Source organism: Lissotriton vulgaris, chromosome 11 (assembly GCF_964263255.1).
Source record: "Lissotriton vulgaris chromosome 11, aLisVul1.2, whole genome shotgun sequence".
Lineage (NCBI taxonomy): Eukaryota > Metazoa > Chordata > Amphibia > Caudata > Salamandridae > Lissotriton > Lissotriton vulgaris.
This window is the reverse complement of record NC_141699.1, coordinates 8,615,074-8,639,722: the sequence shown is the minus strand read 5'-3', so window position 1 is coordinate 8,639,722 and position 24,649 is coordinate 8,615,074. Positions and strand designations below refer to the sequence as shown.

General features: G+C 45.4%; 1 protein-coding gene across 1 annotated transcript in view; it reads left to right on the top strand.

Annotated features, from left to right (window-relative positions):
* The first annotated feature begins 372 nt into the window (after positions 1-372).
* CDC45 (cell division cycle 45) overlaps positions 373-24,649 on the top strand; it is a 428,728-nt gene continuing 404,451 nt past the window's right edge. The window contains exons 1-2 of the mRNA XM_086942644.1: positions 373-557; positions 14,540-14,599. Of these exons, the coding sequence (XP_086798770.1) occupies positions 507-557; positions 14,540-14,599 (111 nt within the window). The 5' untranslated portion in view covers positions 373-506. The remainder of the gene's footprint in view (positions 558-14,539; positions 14,600-24,649) is intronic.

Genomic DNA, 24,649 nt, shown 5'->3' with positions numbered 1-24,649 from the left:
CAGTTGGGGAATCTTTAGCTTTCCCCAATTATTGTTGGGGGAAGTTGCTCTTTCCCTAAATGATCTAGGACTGGAGTTAGGATAGTAAATGTGACCTTCCAGTGTTAGACACGCCCACTGGTGCCCTGAGGCATAGTTCAGGGCAACTGAACGTCCTTTATCTCTGGACTGACATCCCATTGGTTGAGAACCGCTCTCCGCCTTCATCGAGCCATGAGCCGTCAATCTGCCAAGTGAACACGGCCGTCCCCACGCTCCTCCAATGAGAAACTACCTCTTCCAGGCCGCCGAGCGCTCATTGGTCCGCCGTCACCGATCGCCGTCTTTCCATTGGACGGCCCCGATGTGGATGTCAGCGCGTGCTAAGGGACGTCGCTGGGACTGAGGATTTGGCGCCAGGTTTGACGAGCGTCTGCGCAGTGACCTGAGGGAGCGCGCGTCCTGTCAGAGCCGCCCCGCGCTCCGTCTCCCGCGCCTCTCATCCCGCCGGCCCCTCTCAGGGAAAGATGTTCGTGACCGATTTCCGTCGGGACTTCTACGATGTAATCGTCAGTCAGGTGAGGGGGGGTCTGCGGCAAAATGGCGACTGGAGCTGTCAGTGCTATTGTAGCTCCTCAGGAGTGAGCACAGGGCTGGGAGCTGCGCCAGGGGGGCTGTCTGGAGAGGGAGCTCCGCGGAGGCCCTTCGGAGCGGCTGGGTCTCATACATTGTGTCCGCATAGACTGGGGTCCCAATCGCCCCAGTTCATCCCAAGAGGTGCTTAATTTGCTTAAATCGGAGTGCTGAGGCATTTGACGCACAGCCGGGCGAGTTTATTGTTTATTAGAACGCGGATGTCTCTGTTACTGGAGCCTCACCAGCGGGTTGAGTGCCTGCTGCAGCGGTCTATGTCTATACTGTGGTTTAGTTTTACACTTTCCAGGGCATGGCCTCTACCCAGGATGCTTGTTGATATCACACATGAAGTCTACAACTGCTGGTGAGGTTGACGGTCTGCCTAGAAGCTTTTCTGCATGGACAGTTATCTTTCATATAGGTTCCCTAATATAGGCCGGGTAATATCATACACCGTCAACTACACTATCTCTCTTACACCACAGCGTAACAAGCCTTTAGGATTGAACCTTTGTTCTAGTCCTTGGTGAGGAAGGAGGGTTTTTCCTAATCAATAGCGTCCTATAACTTCATTAATAGACTCGCACAATATTAATGAATAGTCATAAGAGTTCTCAAACACCAGGCAGGGGCTACTCCATCTACCCCACCATATCTACGTACAAGGTCCATCCCATAAGTCATTCTCAAATCCAACAATGGCTAATACAGGAGACCAGGGACAAAGAAACCCTAGATACTTTTTGTAGAACCACAGCACGTCTTTGCTAGGGTTGAGAGCAGGAACCAAGACTTCTAGGCCGACACATCCTTTATGCAGACGCTCCAGCTGACAGTGGTCTGAACATTCTTTGCGGGGTGTCCAACTCGAGAGCAGAATGGGCTCCTACATTCTCAGACTTCAGGTAATGGGGTTTGACTAAATCCTACAAGGATTCTTGGCTTCACACCTACTTGTATGCCAGGTACACTTAGGTACATCTAGATAGGCATCGTCGAAGTATGTGCTTTCTTTCATCATACTTTTTATATCCATATATGTATTTATGATTATTACAAAATAAATGTTAAAACTGTACTATCCATTTATATTTACTGTACTGCTGATTTTATTTATATATATCTGCTACTGTCAAACGGTTGTTGCAGCACATCTATTTTACACTAGAAGAACTGTGCAATAAATGCTTATTGTAAACACGCCAAGACTGTTACTTCTGTGTTACTCTCTGAGACCGAATAAGTGAGCACGAGTGGCTGAGCGAAAAGTAGTACATTGTTTCCACGAGGGATCAGGGTTGTCATGTTCTGAGGTTGCCAGAAACTATTCTCTCCCCGATAGGAGGAGATTCTAGTGGCACTGTGAGTTAGCTAAATGCAAACAGGCTAACATTCTTGGTGTGGGTGCTCAGTCAGTCTGCCACCAATCCTACAGTTTGTTATCCAAACACGCAGGTCCTGTATGGGTAATATAGGAACTACACGACACGGTAAAGGAGAGTTTCTGGCCCTCGCAGGAGGAGAGGGTGTCCAAGTTTCCTCTATTGTCACTATTCTATTTCTCAACTCCATCAGTGTTCTACATGAGGAAGATGCTTTTGTGCCAGTGTGTGTGAAAGCCGCTTTTGTACACTCAACACTGCCCAAGTGTGCCGTCATAATTATGGCTAATGGGGAACCAGATCAGATGCCTTCATTAACTTCCTAATACTTAAAAAGATCTTCTTAGCAGCGTGCCCTTATACTGAATAAGAAGATATTTAAATTACCTGGTACAGCCCTCCGGCTTGTCACGCCACCCATTAGGTTTGACCAGTTTCCCTTGGGTACATTTCCCAGCTTGCAGACCTCACATGTCCACAGACCTAATCCAACTTCGGTCTGTGATGGATGCCTTGGAACCAATTAAAAAGCCATCCTGTACTACCGGATGGTCTACAATGTCATACTGATAGTTGGTTGTTTCCTTTGCAAGTGCCAAATAAATAATGTTCAGGCTGTCTGCTGGCCAAATCTGTTTGTTAAAAAAACAAGAAAAACAACCCTTTTTTAAAACTCTGTTCCTACTTAAGTTTATGTTGTGAGCAGTTGTATTCTGATGTATGTGTAGTGGTTGTATAGAGAGGAGAGCAATGAAGGTAAATTGTTTTGCTATATCACATGACATAGCATCTTGCCACTCTTTGTTGATAGTGCTCAAACTATATATGTATTGTTCGATAATTGACAATGACCGTTCTTGCTCTCCACAGTACATTTTATATATTCGCAGTAGTAATTAATGTGACATTTTAGAGGCAGCCAGTCTAAAATGAAGCATTTCAAATATTTCAGCATTTGCCTCACTTCGTAGTTGATTTTTTTTGTTTTTTTTTGTGTGTGTGTGTGTGAATTGGGACTATTTATAACATTGCTGCTTTTTTTTAAGTCCGACCATTATTATTTTCAGAGTATAAAGTTTTGATATCCCAAGAGACTTTACTACGATGCATTTTGAGTTAGTAGATCCTCCATGATTTGCTTGTTCTTGGTAGGTGTATTCCCAAACATAAAAGCAAGCTGCAACATGATCTGGCACTAAGATGGTCTTAATCTTGGAAGTTTGTTTTTTACCTTGAAAAGGAGTGACCGTACTAGTGTAATCAATGCAAGCAAATCACATGCCTGTGAAGGAAAAGAGAGATTCATTTTTTTTACCATCAGAGGTATGGATCTGTTGACATAGTTAGTTATATATATATATATATATATATTTTCCTGCATGTGAAGGCTAAGTGCTCCAAGAAGCTTAAGACAGCGGATCAGAGAAGTCTGCAAGGCAATTCGTTTTTTTTGTTGTCAACTATTACAACATTAGTAGTTGAAAATATACTATTGCCCATCCACAAGTGAGATTGATTTAACGTTTGGAGCATCTCTAGTTTAAGCTAAAGAGAGGCTATATATTAAATCCTGTTTTGTTAAAATATGTAAAGTGATCGGTGCTGTAACCACTGAAACCATTTGCTTCACTAAAATGTTGCTTTAGTGATTGGAAGAACAGGTATTCACAAATCAGGGATGTGGAATTCCTATAGCCTGACGCCCAGGACATATTGTTTGGGGTCAAGGGCAACAACTTTTAATGTGTATTGTTTCCTTGGGATAAGTAGGCCCAACCCCCTGCAGCACAAACCCTTTGGCTACCAGTTTCCAGTACCACATTAAGGATCAGGGAAGGGTACTGCCTGTAGTTAAGTTAATATTTGTGTGCATGTGTTAATGCTATTCAAACTTGTATTTATGGTTCATTATTTGAAAGCCTTTATTATTAGGGTGAGCGCTCTAAGTAAATGTACAATCTGACTGCACTACTGACAGTGGTTCCAGTATGAAAATGTGTACACACGGTTTCAAAGTTTAGCAACATGAGACTATGCATGATGCTCTCAGAATGCTCTCTTATTAGATGCAAATATTTGCAGAAGCTTGAAAGCAAGATTAATGTTTCTTTGCTTTCAATATATAATGCTCCTAAAAAATTAAAGTAGGGAAAACAACATTTTGCTAAACTAGTGTAACATTTCAGGTACCATTTGTTTGCAGCATCATTTAGTAAAATGTGTTGATGGATGCTAGTATTTCCCAAAAATATTCATATTGGACAATTTGTGTAACCAGTTTCAATAAGATTATGGGAAACAAAAATAAACAAGCCTTGGCAAAGCCAGTAGGTCTGACATTGGTGGTCAGCTTTTTAGTTTTGGCAATGCGTGACTTGTTTTGGCATGGCTTTTGTCTCTTATTGGTGGTCGGCTGCCACTGCAATCCACTTCTGACTAAAAACTATTTTGAATTGGTTATGAGTTTTCTAAAAAATCAGATGCATCTGCACATTCGGAGCTAGTGTTGTAAGCGCTCTGTCATCTACGCATGTATGCACAGATAGACTGCCTCACTATGCCTGAAAGGATATTTTTTTTGGGACTTACACTGGGTGCTCCATTGTACCTGGACAGGGCTATGCCTCTATGAAAAGCTCTAATGAGAGCGAAACACGCGTCCGGGGCTGCTTTTGTTAATTTCAGGTTGGCTGGGATGGTATTTTACCAATCCAAAGCTGTAATACTGAGCCTGGAGTGGTAAAATGCTTTGGCCATTTTACAGCTCGGCATGGATAGCATTGTACTAATCCTAGGCTTAACCCCTTCAGCGCTGATGACAAGGTCAACTCGTCATGGGCTTTACCTGCCCTGCGCTAATGACGAGTTGACCTTGTCATGAACAATGGTAATCATCCAAAGTCAGCGCAGCACGGGAAAACCCCTAGCAGCCAAGGTGTTAAAGACTTTGCTGTGGAAATGGTAAAGGACTTTGTCCCTTTCTATCTCTGCGTGGATGGCACTGTGCTAATCCTACTCTTAAAGACTTTGATAGTAAAGCAGACATTTGTGGTGAGCAAATTTAGTGTCGCTGGTGTTGAGAGCTCTGTACTGGAGCTGCTTTCCACCTAAACTTAAGAACTACCCAGAGTTCTCTTCTTTTTTTTTTTTTTTTTTTTTTTTTGCATATATAATCTGTATTTTAAATCCAATAGGAGCTTTGATTAACCTATTTAGTTTTGAGGACGACCCGTTGATGTCCTTAGCACTGCGTCCTTGGTGCAGTAGACGGTAATGGGTCATCCTCAGCACAGGAAAAGAAAAAGCTTCTGTTCAAAACATGGGAAGCGTTTTTCTTTTTCAGGATCTAAGTCTTGATGTGAGAGAAGTTTCTCTCACTTTCAGAGTTTATTTTGATTACGCTGTGTTTTGATGCACAGTCTGCTTTCACTTTTGATTGGTGCTGGGGGTATAACTGCCCCCTGAGCATTGATCAACACAGGAGAGGCAGTCTTTCCCTGGTGAGTCCCTGCTAGGGGATCTACCCCACAGAGGATCCACCTCACTAGATAAAAGAGATTACTGTTTTGTGTTGGGGGAGAGATCCATCCTTGGTATGGACCTATGGTTCCTCCCACCTTCTCTGTGCAGAGGTTTGTCCCCATGTGTCCTCATAGGTGTTCCCTATGTCTGGCAAAAATGATACCCCACTTGTGTGTCTGGGCCTAGCGTCCTTAACAGGGACAGTCAAACGAGGAACCATGTGAAGTAAGATACTATCTTTATCGGAGGGTGTATGGGAATGTAGGGTGGTAGTTTCGTGGGTCCCCTCAAATTCTGGTAGGTTCCTTTAAAGAAATGTAAATAAAGTGTGTAATTTTAGCCAAATCCTGGGGTTTGCAGGGCACTGTGCGTAATAAAATGCAATGGAATCCACACAAGTCCCTTGGCCCTCCACTCCCCTGGGTGCTCTTCTTTCTTTCAGCAAAATCTGAATTTGTTTGATTTCCCTGTTTGGCAGTCTAGCCCAAATTCCACAGCCTAAAAGGCTCGGATTTTCATGACTGTCGCAGCCCTTTGGCCGAGCCACACCCGCTTGGTATCTTTTTTTAATTTTTATCAGTAGAGGTGTGGCAACACAGAGTAGTACAACATGTTGGAATTATCTCCCTTTTTGGCTATGAAATGTAAGACCGTGTACAAGAGAGAAACATATTGTAAAGTGCTTCTCAATCACATGGTAGTATGGGTCTTCACATTTTAAATGTATATGGTGCACTTCATACTCCTATTTTTAATTCATTCGATGTAACCATAAGAATGTTGGCATGGTTGGTATACAGTGAAAAATCATACGTCGCAGCTCAGTTGTTGGCTCTGAGTACTGCTTGTTTTTGGGCACCTAACAAATACTACATAACTTTGTAACCAGAAGGGTCTGATGGATGCAACGTTAATGTACTTTTGTAAATAAGGCAAAAAATGTAGGTGAAAGAGCACTACCAGTTGTTGTTTTTCCTACTTGCTTTGGTTATTTTTTGATGTCAACAATTAGTTTCTTTAGGAAAACCATGAGTGATCTACACAAATGATGACCCTTTGCAGAATTTTGAATTGTCTAGTTTTGAGAAATGTGTAACTTTCTGGGTTCCCACCTGTTTCCACCACAAACTGCAAATTGGTTGAAACATTAAACATTAGGAAAAACGGACTACCAGTTGGGAACATGCAATAACTGGTAAAATGAGTTTTTCTTTTACAACTCTAATCGGTTCTGAACGCTGGGAAGATGGTGATATTGGCAGAGCAATCCATTATTGGTGCTGTTTTTTAAACGCAATATACAATTTTGCACATAACACTTTTTTGCTATATTTTAGATGTTTACTTGGCTCCTTCCAGGGAAATCAACAAATCCTCGGGTACCTTTAGAATCTCAAAGACCTGAAATAAGGGCACAAATCTAATGTTTCATTAATGCAAAGCCTTTATTATTAGGGTGAGTGCCCTAAGTAAATATTGTAAGCTCAGACTGCACTACTGACAGTGGTCCCAGTTAAAAAATGTGTATACACATTTTTAATGTTGAGCAATGCGATACTCCCAGAATTCTCTCTAATTATATGCAAATATTGGCAGACACTTGAAAGCAAGATTGATGATTCTTTGCTTTCAAAATAAAATGTTCACAAAAAAATGCAAAAACATTTAGCTAAACTACTGTAAAACTTAAGGTTACGTTTCTTTGCTGCATCATTTAGTAAAATATGTTGATATATCTAGTATTTCACAAAAATATTTGTAATGGATAATCAGTGCAACTAGTTTCAATAAGATTACGGGTGACGAAAATAAACAAGCATTGATAAAGCCAGAAGGTCTATGATTGTTGGTCAGCCTTTTGGTTTTGTCAATGTGTAATGTAATGTAATGTAAATGCCAATTTGTATCGCGCAACAATCGCTCCAAGGAGCATCTAGGCGCCCCAGAGAGGACCACCAGATGTTAGGTAGTCTCTATGCTTACTTGACCAAGACCAGGATTACACTAGGCTTCTGGCAGTAGTGTCTTGGAGATTAAAGATCCAGGTTTTTAGATGTTTGCGGAAGTCTGTTTCCTTGTCCAATAATCTCAGCTGAGGGGGGAGAGTGTTCCATGCTTTTGCTCCCAGTACCGCCAGGGATTTACCCCCTCGGGTTTTGAGTCTGAAACCCGGGACGGTAAGCAGGTGTGCCTTATTTTGGCATGGTTTCCGTAAAACTATATCGGTGGTTTCTGTAAAACCATATCGGTGTGGGAGCAGCCGGGCCCTCACCATTATAACCAACATTGGCAAAAGCAAAAATAGTTTTAGTCTCAAAAAGCACACATTGCCACAGTAGTTCCTGGCCCTGAACTAAACAACTGTGTGTTGATATGCTCCTTGTGAAAGAATAGAATGCGTTCACTCACAGTGAATCTAGCTGATAGACAGAGACAGCATTTTAATAGATACAAAAGGTCATGGTTAACGCCAGACCTAATTAGGGGCCCAATTATTACATTCTCAAAAGTGCGCCCGTGACCTTGCATTAAGTGCAGATATATGGCTTTCGTGAGTTCACTAGACTTTACAGGGGTATGCTGAAAAATAGTACTCCTAGAAAATATTTGTGAACTGCATTTTAGCATGAGCAAATATGCAGATGCAGATTTGCTCATGCGAAAATCTGAGTGTTTGCAAGTTTACTTCCCCCTCCAACCACTTTTTTGCAAACCTGGAATAAGTTTGTCTGCCATTGTCAGGAGTACATTTCCCAGTATGGTACTCAAAGCTTAGAGAAGAGTCGGTGAAAACCCTTAAAACATGCAAGTTAGTAGGTTTACACATACTCAAAAGGGCATTCCAGCCCTGGAATTGTTGCTTTCTATTACCTTCAGCCCTAGTATGTAGATCTGCAGAAATGTGGCAACATAAGGGATTTGCTAGTATTCACACCCTACTATGGTGTGAGCCCTGGCATATTCAGAGAGGCAATTTCAGAGCTCTTATGAAAAGGAGATTGCTACTATAATTTGTTCCCGAATTACATGACACAAAAGGGACAAGTGGATTTTGTTACAAGGCTAGTAGATTTATGAAGTAACCTGCCCCTTGGACAAATAGAGATTTTATTTAATTCCACACCCCTGCTTTGGTCTTGACATCTCAGCTGTGGCACTACAATGCTAGTACAGTAAACTTTAATAGAGGCTTTCAACCAGTCTTTTCATAGTATAACCATCTATAAACGCAGTTCAGGAAATTGGTGATGCATTTTTCAGCCTGGTTATTGCATGCGGTGACTGGTATTACAATTCCATTAGACAATACTGGCGCACAGTTGTATAGTTAATATTAGGCTTGTTCAGTCCCTCATATTGCCTTTTCAGGATTAAGCTGAGTATCCTCACACTCTGAGCTATCTGTGTGTGTTGAGAAGCTACTGGGAGGCAACTAACTAGTATCTCTTGAAAGGTTACCAGATGTCTCTGGTTGTTGGTGGCATAAGTTTGGAATGTATCTGAAGTTGCTAATTCTTACATAACATAACTGATGGTGATTTTAGTGGCGTTAGACAACCTTTGAAAGCTCTCTAAGGGGCAGTTGTGGGGAGCAGCCTTCAAGCTTAGTCCAGAAAGAGTGTAAAGCAGCTTGTTTCACTGCAGCCTAATCTTATTGCTATTGAGTAAGTGAAAAATGTATTACATTAATTTCTAATACCCAGCCGTATGGTGTGCTTCCATTGATTCAGGTTAAATAACCTTTTTTATGTTAGCACTATATCCCAAACTCTCACAATATCTTCGAATCCTGCCCTCTCACCCCCTCTACCCCTAGATTCATCACCCCCCGCTCATCCCCGATACCATTACCTCGTCTCTCTGACCTACCCCAACTTTTATTCCCTTCTTCTCCCCACCTCTCCTTCCCTCCTATCGCCTCTTCCTGATTTTCCCCTTCCCTCTCCTACTCCCAATGAACAACACTTTAGCACTTTATCCCAAACCCTCGCACAATCCCCGAACCCGGACCTCTCACCCCCTCTACCCCTTGATTCATCACCCCCCATATCCCCGTCTCCCTTACCTAGTCTCTCTGACCTTCCCCAATTCTTAATGTCTTTATCTCCCTTCACTTCTCCCTCCTCCCTATGGCCTCTTCCTAATCTAATATGCTCTGGTACATGCGCCTCTCCTTTCAACCTCCTCTCAAACATCCCCCCTCCTTGCACCACATCATACATCCACACAAAGATACCACCTGCATCCCCCAGTTGCCATATGATCTCCCCCGATTCCAAAAACAAACTCTACTCAACGCTCCTCCCTCCACTCGACTCCCTTCCCGCTTCTCCCTCTGCCTCTTACCTCCTGGGACCCCCATGTCCCATTAATACAGTCTCTTCTATGCCCCTCCCTCCCCTTGACTGCCACATCCCTTACCCCTCTGCCACTTATCCCCAGATTCCGCCCTGTTCCAATAATACACTCTTATATACTCCTCCCTCCCCCTGTCTCCCTTATCAATTCTCCATCTGCCACTTACCCCATAGTATCCCCCCTTTACAACTACACACTCTTCTATGCTCCTCCCTCCCCTTGACTCCCTTACCACACCTATCTCTGACTCAGTTCTCCACTCCCCTTAACTGCCCCCACAATCACCCTCCAAGACCTCCATGCTTTCTTCAACAACTCACAATCCAAAAAATACACCACCTCCTACTTCCTCTATGCCACTTTCACCGAACTGTCTGTCCGAAATGAATACCTTTCGTACATCCTCCTCTATTTCACCTCCGGTCTCCAAAAATGATCCTCCCCCTCATTATAATCTCACCCCCCCTCCAGACTTTCCTCCTCATCATCCACAAGTTATCCCCCCCTAAACAACCCTAACTCGACCAACAGCCCAATAAATACGGATCCACAGCACTCATCAACACACGCACTGACTTCCCCTACCATTGAACTTGTCCTTATGTCCCTCATCTTAGAACTCTCCTCACTCAGAAGCGATATCTCATTCCTTACTAAAACCATCTCCTCGCACAACACTCTCCTCAACACACCCACATATTGTCCGCCAAACTCTATCCCCAACAGAAACACTCCTCCTTCTAGCAACTACACAACCAGCACCTTACCCACTCAACCTTCCTTAATCGTTCCTCCCCACACTACCAACATACCCTCACCGCCACAACTTGGTATTTGCCTGATAACCTCTGAAGCTAACAGTTCCACTAACTTAACTACCTCTCCCTCACCAGCCTCGTCCACTATCTCCCCCCCCCCCCTACTCAACTGTCTACCATCCCAGTTCTCTTAGGAACTAGCAGACTCACCCTTCCTCCCCTAGACCACCCCAACAACTTAAACCTATCCCCCCTTGTCCCCCCACTACTCGCCCAATAACCTCTGAAGCTAACAGTTCCACTAACTTAATTTCTAGCAACTTCACAACCAGCACCTTACCCACTCAACCCTCCTTAATCGTCACTCCCTACACTACCAACATACCCACACCGCCACAACTTGGTACTCACCCAAAAACCTCTGAAGCTAACAGTTCCACTAACTTAACTACCTCTCCCTCACCACCTTTGTCCACTATCCTCCCTACCCAACTGTCTACCATCCCAATTCCCTTAGGATTAAGCAGACTCTCCCTTCCTCCGACTTCCCCTAGACCACCCCAACAACTTAGACCTATCCCCCACTTTTCCCCCTCCAAATTGCCCGACCCCACTCCCCTCTGTTGCATGCTGTTTAATTGAAGATCCGCCTCCTGCCACGCTACTGAGATTGCTGAAACCATTCTTATGAAAATATTGACATTGCATTCCTAACTGAAACCTGGCTCACCTCCCACTCCATTGCTTATCCCCCCTGGTTACTCTATCATTAGAAAAGATAGAATCGAACAAACAGGAGGAGGACTTGCCATAATTTTTAAAATTGAACTCAACATCTTGCTCGTTCATCTGCAAGACCCTTCATCCTTTGAATACCTTTTGCGCTGATCTCATTATGCCTGACTCCCCCACCACCCGGTTGCACACTATCTATCATCCCCCTGGAAATAACATCCCCTTTACAGAAGAGTTGACATCTTATCATACAATCATCGCTCTCACATTCTAAAAATCTCTTCCTCTGTGACTACAACATCCATTGGAACAAAAGTGATGATCCTACTGTCATCCTATTTAATGAAACCATGGACATCACCAATATGACCCAACTCTGCCATTCTCCCACCCATAACAAAGGTGCCACCCTTGATGTTATTATGACTAACAACGACCTTGCCTCCCTCTCAAATATACTTCAAGTAGACTGGTCTGACCACTACCATATCCTCTTCACCATGAATAGATCCATGACTCACCCCGCCGCCCCCATCAGCTCTTTACCTAAGAAATCCACACTCAACCTTGACCTTATTCCTCCTGGCGAATTGGAAGCCACAATTAAGGACCACTTACTTCTCCCCCCTCTCTCTGACAGCACCACCGACCTAACTAACTAAACATTATAACAATTCTATTCTTGATGCCCTCTTTACGAACAAAATCAACAAGATCGAACTATCCTTTTCTTCCCTCCCACTCTCACTACAACCTACCCCCACCCTATACACCCTCCCCAACACTCCTAACTCTCCTCCGTCCACTTTTTCCACACCTCTCGATCCCTCTCATTCCCTCCCTGCTCTCCCCCAACAAGATACTTTTCCGAAAATAAGCCCCCCTGCTAAAACAATGCCTCATGGAGTGATTTTAGTCCAGTATCTGAATCTACGATCACTAATATCATTGCCAAACTAAAACCATCCTCCCACTCCAAAGATCCTCTTCCCGCCCTTTTGGTTCAAGAACTTAAATTTATCATTGCCCCTATATGGACCAAAATCATCAACTCCTCTCTTTCCACTGGCTGTGTCCCCACCTCCCTTCAGCTTGTTCAAATCTCACCCATTCTCAAAAACACCACTGCTGACCCCCAATGTCCTTAACAACCTTCGCCCTATCTCTAACCTTCCATTCCTCTCTAAAGCCCTCGAAAAATGTGTCCTATTGCAATTAGAGAAACATATAGCCTCCTTCAACCTCCTTGATGTTTTTCAATCCGGCTTTAGAAAGGGATGCAGTACAGAAAACTGCTATGCTAAATATCACTGACGACATTCATCGCTCCTTAGACAAAGGGGAATCCTCATTACTAATCCTCCTCGACCTCTCGGCTGCATTTGATACCGTCCACCACCCCACCCTTCTCAACACTCTCAAAGACCAGTTCGGATTAGATGGCAATGTATTCAAATGGTTCTCCTCATTCCTTCAAAACAGATCACAGCAAATCAAGCTCAGCCACTTTATCTCTAAACCTCAACCTGTCTCACTCGGCGTCCCTCAAGCATCCATCCTCTCCCCAACCCTATTCAATCTGTTCATGGAACCACTCACCCTCATCCTCAAACAAGCTAATATCAATTACCACCTCTATGCCGATGACACCCATTTATTACAAGATCAAATCCCACAAAGACATTCTCCACCTCAATGAGACCTTGACCAGAATTCAAACCTGGTTCCATCTCAAACTGAACCCAAATAAAACTGAAATCATCCTTTTTCTCCCCCAAAAACAACTCCCTTCCCATGCAACTCTGGATAAAGGACATCAAAGCTCTTAACTGCCCACTCTCCACCTCTAATTCTGTCAAATCCCTAGGCATCAGTATCGACCAGAATCTAAATCTCATCCCCCACATTAAAAATGCATCCAGAAGTGCGCTTTTCACCCTTCTCCCCCTCAAGAAACTTAAACCATTTGTTCCAGCAGACTGGACAACAAGTTTGAAACGATCGCTTGTCCTTTCCAGGATTGACTATGGCAACACCACTTTGGCTGGCACCCCTAAAATCCATCTTGCACCGATTAAATCTGTCCTCAATCTAGCTGCGAGACAAATCTCTGATTCTAAAAAATTTGATCACATCTCCCCTGTCCTCAAAAATCTCAATTGGCTCCCAATAGAAGGAAGATCCACCTACAAGATTGCCTGCATCACTCACAAAGCTCTTCACCAAAACACCCCTTCTTACCTTACAACAAAACTACACAAAGCTGGTTGCTCCAGGTCCCTGAGGAGCACAAACTCCCTTGTCTTGATCCCACCCAGACTCAAATGTCAAAAGACCCAATCTTGTGCGTTCTCTGGTAACGCTCCTACAATTTGGAACTCTCTCCCTAAGGATCTTCGCTGCAACCCCTCTTACCCTATCTTCAAAAAGGAACTCAAAGTACTTCTTCTCAACAAATACTGGGGTATCTAATGTTACTGACTCTGAACATGTCCACTCCTCTCTCTTCCCTTGTCCGCTCCTCTTCCCACCCCCTCTCAATCCCTTCATTTTCTCACTCCCTTCATTTTCTCACTCCCCCTCTCTTCACCCCCTTCTCTCCTAACTTTTAATATTCACTTTCCACTTCTCTGTTTCTTTTCCCCCTTAGCCCTGCTGAATGCATTATCATACTGTAACACTTTTTCGCTTAATTGTTAATTTTATCTCATTATGTTCACCATCCTTGTAGTGCGCTCTGATACTCTTGGGTCCAGTAGCGCTATATAAAACCTTTGAAATAAATAAATAACTTTATTCACTGAGATATTAAGGTCATATTAAGAAGAGAGCCGTAAAAGGATCTGTCACAACTTTTACGCAATGTCATCTGCATTTCTCCCACACTTGGAAACCAACGATTGTCAGTAACTCCATTCAACCCTCTCTAAACATTTCTTCCTCCCTCTTCTACAGACACTACGCATTGCATAATCAATATTGCTTAGCCTTCCTGTTGAAATAAGATTTGGTATATAGATTTGCACAAGACTGTTTACCCTTTTTAATATCATTTTCATCTGTATACTTGTGTATTATTTTAATACTCCAAATTATCCACCAAAAAGTGACATTCTTTGCTTAGACCAATATGAACTATAGCAATCTTTATTTTTGTTCTTCTTCCAGCGGGTTTCACTTTTTGTTGCTTCAGATGTTGATTCGCTGTGTGCCTGTAAAATCCTGCAAGTAAGTCTTATTTATATTTTTGTATTACTTTGAATATAATTATAGCACTTCTGTTTTTCTGTTGCAATGTTTGTTGCATAAAATCATAAGATATTTGCGTGTACACTTTTCTCAGTTACGCCCCACTTGTTGATGTATTGAGCTGTTAAGCAGTAAATATACAAATCTGTATACCAGCTGTGGAAGCCAAGCGTTTTTCAATAGCGCACATAGCAAATTATGAATTTTTCAACTATGTTGAATAAAACCGGCAGAGGAATGCCCCGGGAACGACCAGTTATTTGAAGATCTGCCTCTGCATCTACAAACATTCTCTTTGCAACAGTCAAGACGTTCATGTCAAACATTCCGTGCTTCACCTCGCCGCCTCCACCTGAGGGGTGGGGTTGGCACAGGCTGGCACACCCCCCTTCCTGACGTAGGTTTTTCCTGCCAGTCTTCCCGCCATAGTGGGGGTTGCTGAGTACAGCAAATGGTCTTGAGACGCTCACAGAGGTGGCATGCCTTTGAAGCTTCCCCCCTACCCATCCTGGGCAAGGAGACCTAGCACCACGCCCAGGATGTGCATTGTTGCAGGCCCAGGAGAGCGGGGGGGGCTCTCCACCCAGGGGTCCAGCAACATGTCTGCTGTGTGGCAGCCTCTGCAGCCACTCAGCCCAGATGTGGTATGTAGGTTAGGTTTTCAGGGGGCATCTCTAAGATGCCCTCTGGTGCATTTTACATTAAATCCTGCACTGGCATCAGTGCGGGTTTAATGTGCTGAGAATTTTGGTACCAAACTTGTCAGTCTTCAGTGTAGCCATTATGGTGCTGTGGAGTTCGCAATGACCAACTCCCAACACCATATACTCTTAATGGCATCACTGCACTTACAGTGCCCAGGAATGGCCCTGGGTACTGTAGGGGCACAGGGCTCACGCACCTGTGCCCACACCACTGGTATAGGGCATCTAGCAAGAGGGGTGACTGAAGTATGCCAGGGCAGTGGGTCTTGTGAGCATGGCACACAGGGATGTGTGCCATGTAGACTCTTAGGTTGGTTCTGTACTTAGACACTCATCCTGCAAAGGCAGTGTGTGGGTGTCAGGGTACAGGGACCCTGACGGTGGCACAATAAGTGCTGCAGCCCTCAGGGGTCTTCTCTGGTCACCATGCCCTGGGTACCTAGGGTACCATTTACTAGGGGCTGAGAGGTGGCCAGAGATGCCAATTGGGTTTTTGGTTTCAACACAGTTTTAGGGAAAGAACACAGGTCCTGGATACCTGGTTGGCAGGAACCCAGGGCACACTCAAAGCACATCAGTAGTTTAGAAAAAAGTGGGGCATACCAATGCAAGAAAGATGGCACTTTCTCACACAACACCCCCCTCCCCAAACGAAAGGTGATGAGACTAACCTTGCCCTAGGGAGCATTCATTGTCTAAGTGGAAGAACCTGGAAAGTCCATCTGCATTGGCATGGGCAGTCCCTGGTCGGTGTTCTACTTCAAAGTCAATTCCCTGTAGGGAGATGGACCATCTCAGTAGTTTTGGGTTTTCCCCCTTCATCTGCATTAGCCATCTGAGAGGTCTGTGGCCAGTTTAAACCAGGAAGTGAGTTCCAAACAAGTAGGGCCTCAACGTCTTCAAGGACCAAACCACATCAAAGGCCTCCCTCTCAATGGCACTCCAACGCTGCTCTCTGGGGAGTAGCCTCCTGCTTATAAAAGCAACCGGTTGGTCTTGGCCTTCCTCATTGGCCTGGGATAGGTCTGCTCCTATCCCCAGCTAGGAGGCATCAGTCTGCACTATGAAATGCTTGGAGTAGTCTGGTGCTTTTAGAATGGGTGCTGAGCACATTGCATCTTCCAGGGTGTCAAAAGTCTTTTGGCAGCTAACAGTCCAGTTTACTTTCTTGGGCATTTTCTTGGAGGTGAGTTCTGTGAGGGGAGGAATTTGGCTGCCCCTAGCTTGTCTATCAACTCATCTGCTCTTGGAATGGGGTGAGCATCTGTCTTGGTGACAGAGTTGAGTCCTCTATAGTCCACACAGAACCTCATCTCTCTCTTTCCACCTTGTTGATGAGGCTTGGGGACCAGAACCACTGGGCTAGCCCAGGGGCTCTCAGAGGGTTTAATCACCCCTAGCTCCAGCATCTTGCTGACTTCAGCTTTGATGCTTTCCTTGACTTGATCTGACTGTCGATAGATTTTGTTTTTGACAGGGTTACTGTCACCAGTGTCCACATTGTGGTTACACCAGCTGGTCAGGCCAGGGGTCAAGGAACAGAGACTAGCAAACTGCTGCAAGACTTGCTTGCAGTCAGTATGCTGTTGGGTAGAGAGGGTGTCTGAAAAGACCACTCAATCTACTGACCCATCTTTTGGGCTGGAAGAGAGGAGATCAGGGAGAGGTTCACCCTCTGCTTCCTGTATCTCATCAGTCACCATCAGCATGGTGAGGTCCGCCCTGTCATTGTAGAGTTTAAAGCGGTTCATATAGTTAACCCTTTTGGGGGTCCTGCTTGTGCCTAGGTCCACTAAGTAAGTGACCTCACTCTTTTTCTCCAGGATAGGGTAAGGGCCACTCCATATGTCTTGGAGAGCCCTTGGTGCCACTGGCTCCAAAACCCACACCTGTTGCCCAGGTTGGAATTCAACCATGGGAGCTTTTTGGTCATACCAGTGCTTCTGCAGCTCCTGGCTGGCCTCAAGATTCTTGGATGCCTTTTCCATATAATCAGCCATTCTGGACCTTATGCAAAGCACATAGTCCACAATGTCTTGTTTGGGTTCTTGGAGAGGCCGCTCCCAACCCTCTTTCACAAGACAGAGTGGTCCCCTTACAGGATGACCAAACAGAAGTTCAAAGGGTGAAAATCCTACTCCCTTCTGTGGCACTTCCCTGTAAGCGAAAAGCAGGCATGGCAACAGGACATCCCATCTCTTTTTGAGTTCTTCAGGGAGTCCCATGATCATACCCTTCAATGTCTTGTTGAATCTCTCAACAAGACCATTGGTTTGTGGGTGGTATGGGGTAGTAAATTTGTACTGCACACCACACTCCTGACATGAAGTTGGAACCTCTGTCTGAAACCACCTCCTTAGGAAACCCTACCCTAGTGAAGACACCCAGGAGAGCCTTGGCTACTGTGGGAGCTGTAGTAACCCGAAGGGGAATTGCTTCAGGGTACCTAGTAGCATGATCCACTACTACTAGAATGAATTTGTTCACTGAGGCTGTGGGAGGTTCAAGTGGACCCACAATATCCACACCTGCCCTTTCAAAGGGTACCCCCACCACTGGCAGTGGTATCAGGGGGGCCTTTGGGTGCCACCTGTCTTGCCACTGGCCTGACAGGTGACGCATGAGCTCACAAACTCCTTCACCTTTTGGTGCATCTGGGGCCAGTAGAAGTGACTAACTAACTAGCCTCTCCCAAGTTTTGTTCTGCCCCAGATGCCCAGCTAGTGGGATGTCATGAGCTAAAGTTAGGAGGAACTCCCTGTACTTCTGTGACACTACCACCCTTCTGGAGTGGGGTTTCTTGACTCTGCATACAGTAATCCCTCTTCCCAATAAGCTCTGTGGGTACCACTGACCTCTCCCTGTGCTTCTGAAACAGCTTGCTGCCTCAGGCTTTCAAGAGTGGGGCAGTCTCACTGACCCTGGCAAAGCTCTTCCCTAGTGGGTCCTCCTGGGCCCAGGAGTCCAACCTGATAAGGCTCAAGCTCCATGGGCTCAGTTCCCTCTAGGGTTTCTAAGTCCTCTCCCTGAGCAGAGGGGTCCTAAGACGCTTGCTGTGTAGAAGCTCGTCCCCCAGTCTTCTTGTTTTTCCCTTGTTTGATTGGGCCATACTTTCAGGCTCCACACCTACTTGTTCACCCTTCTTTGTGCTCTGTGCTCTGGTTTGCACACACACCAGTCTAGGGATACCCAGCATGGTTGCATGAGATACTTGCTCCACCTCAGCCCAGGCTGAGGCTTCCAGGTCATTTCCAAGCAGACAGTCAGCTGGTAGTTGTGGAGAGACCAAAGCCAGTTTCAGGCCAGTAACCTCCCCCCAACCTAATATCACCATAGCCATAGGGCGTTGGGTGGTAATGCTGTCAGCATTGGTGACTGGGTAAGTTTTCCCAATCAAGTATTGCTCTGGGGAAACCAGTATATCTTTCACCATAGTGATACTGGCACCTGTATCCCTCAGGGCTTCTACTCTAATTTCATTAATGGAGGGGTATTGCAAATACTTCTTACAGTTGGGTGGCCAACCAGCTACATTGGCAAACTCCATTTCCCCCAAGGAGACTAGACTAGCTTGAGTGGATTTGGAAGACAAATGGAGTCCGTCTTCCGGTCAGTGGAACAACCGGATTCTACTATTCTTCATTGCAAAGAAATCCATCCTCTGGTGGGTGCATCCACAGAATCTCATGGTGGGAGTTCCATTTCATCAGCCTCTGCTGTGCAATCCCTGATCACAGACGCCGCGCTTCAGGGCTGGGGTGCACATCTGGGTCCCCTTCAAACGCAGGGGAGATGGACCCCCAAAGAGCAGACTTACCATATCAACATGCTCGAACTGCGGGCAGTCCACTTGACCCTCAAGGCTTTTCAACCAGCCATTCAGTCTGAATCAATATTGGTTCAAACGGACAACACAACCACCATGTACTATTTAAACAAATAAGGTGGAACATGCTCTCGTCCTCTGTCTCTCGAAGCCCAAGCTATTTGGCACTGGCTGCTAACCAGGTACCTGTTGATCAGGGCAGTCCATCTGCCGGGAGAACAGAATGTTCAGGCGGACTCCGAGTCGTCTCTTCCAAGAGCAAGAAGACTGGGTGCTCAACGACGACGTAGTAGGAGACGTTTTCCAGCAGTGGGATTATCCCAGCATCGACCTCTTCGCAGACGAAGACAACAAAAAATGCCACACCTTCGCATCCAGGTTTTACCGACCAGGAAACGAGGGGGAATGCACTTTTGATAAACTGGTCAGGGACGTTTGCATACACCTTTCCACCCCTCCCTCTCATTCCGAAAGTAGTGGCAAAGCTCCTGAGATCCAGGATTAAAATGATACTAATATTGCCGGACTGTCCTCGCCAGTGGTGGTATCCAGATCTCTTGCAACTGTCAATTCGTCCTCATCGGAGGCTTCCATGCAGGCCGGACCTTCTTTCCAAGATGGGGGAGAAGATCGTCCATCCCAGCCTCCCCTCACTCAGCCGGACAGCATGACCCCTGAAGTCCTGCAGTATGGACACCTAAACCTTCCTTCGGACTGCATGGACATTCTACGGGAGTCAAAGAGACCTTCCACAAGAACCTCATACTCTATGAAATGGAAGGTTTTATTTGTGGTGTGTTCAGAAGGGTTGGAGTCCAGTTACTGGTCAAGAGGAGGTCATCCTACCATACTTACTCTATTTGGCCAGGTCTGGGTTAAAATACTCTTCTATAGGTACATTTAGGCAGCCATTACAGCTTATCGTAAGTCTCCTAACCAACCTTCCTTTTTTCAGCTTCAGGTGGTTAAGGACTTCCTACAGGGGCTAAATAAGGTTTACCCTCCTGTGAGACCTACTTCTCCACCTTGGGAGTTGAATCTGGTATTGTCCAAGTTGATGGGGTCTCCCTTTGAGCCCATTCATAAAGCATCTCTGCAACACCTGTCGTGGAAAGTGGTGATCCTGGTGGCAATCACTTCGGCGTGCAGAGTTAGCGAAATTCAGGCTTTATCATCTAAAGAACCCTATGCAGTTTTCCACCATAATAGTCGTTCTGCGAACCCACCCTTCCTTTCTACCTAAGGTTGTGTCTGAGTTCCATGTAAATCAGACAATTTCTTTGCCCTTTTTCTTTCCAAATCCTTCGACACCAGCGGAGAGTGCCCTGCATTCGCTGGACCTTAAGAGGGTTCTCAAGATTTACTTGGAAGCCACGAAATCTGTGAGAAAGTCTGACCACTTGTTTGTAAACTATGATTCGGTCAGAACCGGTTTTTGTGCTTCTAAAAGGACCATCGCAAGATGGATAGTCTTGTGTATAAAGTTATCTTACCAGTTGGCAAATAAACCTTTGCTCGCTACCCCGAAGGCTCACTCAATTAGGGGCAAAGCGGCAATAGTATCTTTTTTGTATAATGTACTGATGGCCGAGATTTGCAAAGCGGCAACTTGGAAATCGGTTCACACATTTACCAGGCGTTACTGTCTGGATTCAGACTCCAGAGCAGATACCCAAGTGGGCCAAGCATCCTTGCAGATTTCTGAGTCTGTGTTCACCTAATGGCGGTTTTTTGATGTCTGAATAGTTCTGTCTACTTGCCCGCAGGATGAGGATATGGCTTGCTATTCATGTGCTTATGACTATTGATGAGGATCCCCTGGAAGAAAAGGATTAGTTACTTACCTATAATCCTAGTTCTCTTCCAGGGGTATCCTCATCAAAGTCATAAGCAACCCACCCGCCTCCCCGGGCAAGTAGTCGTATGAAATATATTTATCTGTTTTGTTAAAAAATGGTCTGCGGTTATCCGCAAAGAACAACTGACCTTTCTGTCACCCATGAGGCATGATGGGAGTTAGGGGTCATGGCTGCCTTAAAGGCACAGTGCCAGTTTTTCTGTTACTGTCTATATGAGTTAGCTTTTCAGCTTCCTACTCTATGGTTTTTTCTACAATGCAGCCTATGTGCTCACAATGCTTTCACTTTCCTTGCAGGATTACCTTTTCTACTGTATAATAAAGCCGTTTTCAAAGGTTGTATTTCTCCCTGCTATTATTGGAATGTTTTATGTGCAAAGAATTCTATTGCAGCATTGTTCAGCTTTTTCAGAGAGGTCTGCATTGTTGGTGTTTATATATGTATATATACTTATATGTAGAGCTACATATATATATATATGATATATGTTTTCCGGGGTCCCGCACATGGGCGGGAACATTCATGTGCTATGACTTTGATGAGGATACCCCTGGAAGAGAACTAGGATTACGGGTAAGTAACTAATCCTTCAACAGTGCTCTCCCAGATAGTTTGCCGTAGTCCAGTAAACTGCTTGCGTGTACCATGTGTGCCGCAGTTATAGTGCAGAAATGACTCTGGCACCTGTGGACTCTCAGCGCAATACCTGCCTGTGTAAAGCTTTTGCGGGCAAAGAAAGCATCATTGAAAATGTACTCATCAGTGGCCAAGAATCGAATGAAAAAGGCTGCAAACAGAAGTACTATGCAAATTAAAGTTGTGTCATATGGAGGGATAATGCAAAAGGCAGATGCAACCAGGTCTTGAAAAGCTGAGATCTACCAGGTGGTTACCAAGAGACATTTAAGCACTAAGCCACTTGAAAATTAAATTGTCTGCTTATCAAATCATTTGAATGTGAAAAAACGTGTCTACTTTCTGAAACAACTAAAGACTACTCATACCACAGCCTGCTGTGAAGTGTTCCCAGAGAGAGGGATGGGATTGTGCGTGCGGAGCTGTCCCTAAACGAAGCAACCCAGCACCAAAAGCGGCTGAGTGGGGACTCTGAACAACTCCAGCAAAATGAAGAGCTGCAATAGAGAGCAAGGCCAATGCCAAAGCTCTACAAACTGTCAAGGTGTATCCTGAAGTCAGCAAGTCACAAGGGTCTAGAGATGGTTTACATGAGCACGTTGACCAAGAAATCGAGAGACCACTGCTGTCCACCAATGGTTCTACTACTGCTGAGTTCTTAAAACTGAAATCATCATTTGATACTGCCCCAAAAAATGTTTGGGGCTATAGCAGCATTGTCAGGTAGCTTCGACAGACCATCAGCTACCTTGTTCTTCCACCCAGGTACATATTTTACCCTGCAATTTCACCGCCAACCTAGCAATTACTTTTGTGCCTGATGGACCTAGAACCTTGAGTAGGGGCTTGTGATCCATTCACAATGCTAATTTGTTTCCCTATATAAAGGTCCGGAAGTAATTGATTTCCCAAGCAGCAGCCAAAGCCTTCTGCTCGGTGACACAGTAGTTTCTTTCTGTACCCGACAAAGAAAATTAGGCCAACACCACTGTTCTTCCCACTTGCTCGTGCACCTATGATAACACCGTACCAATACCAACTGCTCTGGAGTCCATGGTGATAATCCTTTTTAACCCCGTCTGAAACGACACTACTACCCCTGCATTGGCATTGTTATCTTTGGGTGAGGAATGGCAAACTGCTTTCCCACAAATCAAAGCGAATTTCCTGCCTTTCCTCAACAAAAATCTAAAAGCGTCTATCTCATGAACGAAATCATGCTCAAACTTGGAGTAGTATTCCACTTAGCCCATGAAAGATATGGAAGTTTATCCTTGACATTGGGTACCTCCACATTGACATTGGGTACCTCCACATTTACAATCGCACTCACTAAGTCAATTTCTAGCTTGTCATCATTTTTCGTTATCAACCAACCCAAGTATTCACCTCCTGCAGCAAAACGTACACTTTCTACGCAAAGTCAGCCCATCTCTAAAAATACGAGCAACCGCTTCCCCCAAAGTTCACCTATTTTGCACATCAGTGCTTTCACCAAACACAAGTATGTCTACTTGAAAAAAGAATACTTTTATATACCAGCCAACAAACTTTAAATGTAGCCTTTGGAAGATGCTTGCCATTGAACACAAATCATAGGGTAGTCTTTTAAATTGAAATGTGCCTTCTGATGTGAAAAGGAGGTCAGGTGCCTGGAGTCTGGACGGAACACGAAATATGTTTTCTGTTGCACGCGTTTGGGAAGAGATCCACAGGAGTCTCATCTTGTGAAATGACCATTATTATTTCACAAGAGCAGATGGACTCAGAACCCTGGACTGGATCACCTCCTTCCTCACTGGATCACCTCCTTCCTCACTGGCAGAATCCAGATAGTCCGTCTCCACCCGTTCTGAACCAAAGCCACCACGATCACCTGCGGCGTACCCCAAGGATCATCCCTCAGCCTGACCCTTTTCAACATTACATGGCACCCCTCGCCAACATCGTCCGAGCACACCAACTCAACATCGTCTCTAACGCCGACGACGGAGCTGATCCTCTCCCTCACCAAAGACCCGGCCATCGCCAAATCCAACCTCCAAGAGGGAATGAAGGCCTTTGCAGATTGGATGAAGACCTGCGGACTGAAACTTAACTCAGACAAAACGGAGGTCCTCCTCTTCGGCTCCACCCTCTCCGAATGGTACGACTCCTGGTGGCCGACCTCGCTGGGAGCTGCCCTGACACCCACAAACCACGTATGCAATCATTCTGGACTCCACGCTCTCTATGACCCAGCAAGTCAACACCGTCTCGTCCTCCTGCTTCAACACCCTCCGTATGCTCCGCAAAATCTACAGATGGATCCCCACCCAGAAGAGACTCCCAACGCATACAGAACTCCTCCGCACGCCTCATCCCCGAACTCCCTCGCCACAGCCACATCGCTGCCCACCTAAAAGATCTACACTGGCTCCCGGTCAACAAGAGGATCACCTTCAAACTCCTCACCCACGCTCACAAAGCACTCCACAATGCCGGACCTGCATACTTCAACGAACGAATGTCCTTCTACACCCCGAACCGCCACCTTCTCTCTGCCGACCTCGCCACCGTCCCACGCATCCGCTGAACGACCACCGGCAGCCGATCATTCTCCCACCTCGCCGCACAGACATGGGACACTCTCCCCACCCACCTGCGTTAGACCCAAGACCTGCTGACCTTCAGGAGACACCTCAAGACCTGGCTGTTCGACCAGTAGCTGCCCCCCCCCCCCTTAGCGCCTTGAGACCCTCACGAGTGAGTATTGCGCCCTACAAATGATTGATTGACTCGTGCGGATCTCTTCCCTGACGCGTCCCTTGTGTAATCCTCCGGTCAATGTTGCTACAACACAAAACCCGGTAAAACGACACACACAGACGTGTTCAAACAATTATCCACTACACGAACTGCTGTGTTATATGGAAACAGATGCTGGTCATCATACTTAGCACACCTCTAGGCTGCCTTTCCCCTCACTAGGTTCCAGGCTGGGGTCCCATGTGAGTACCCTTCC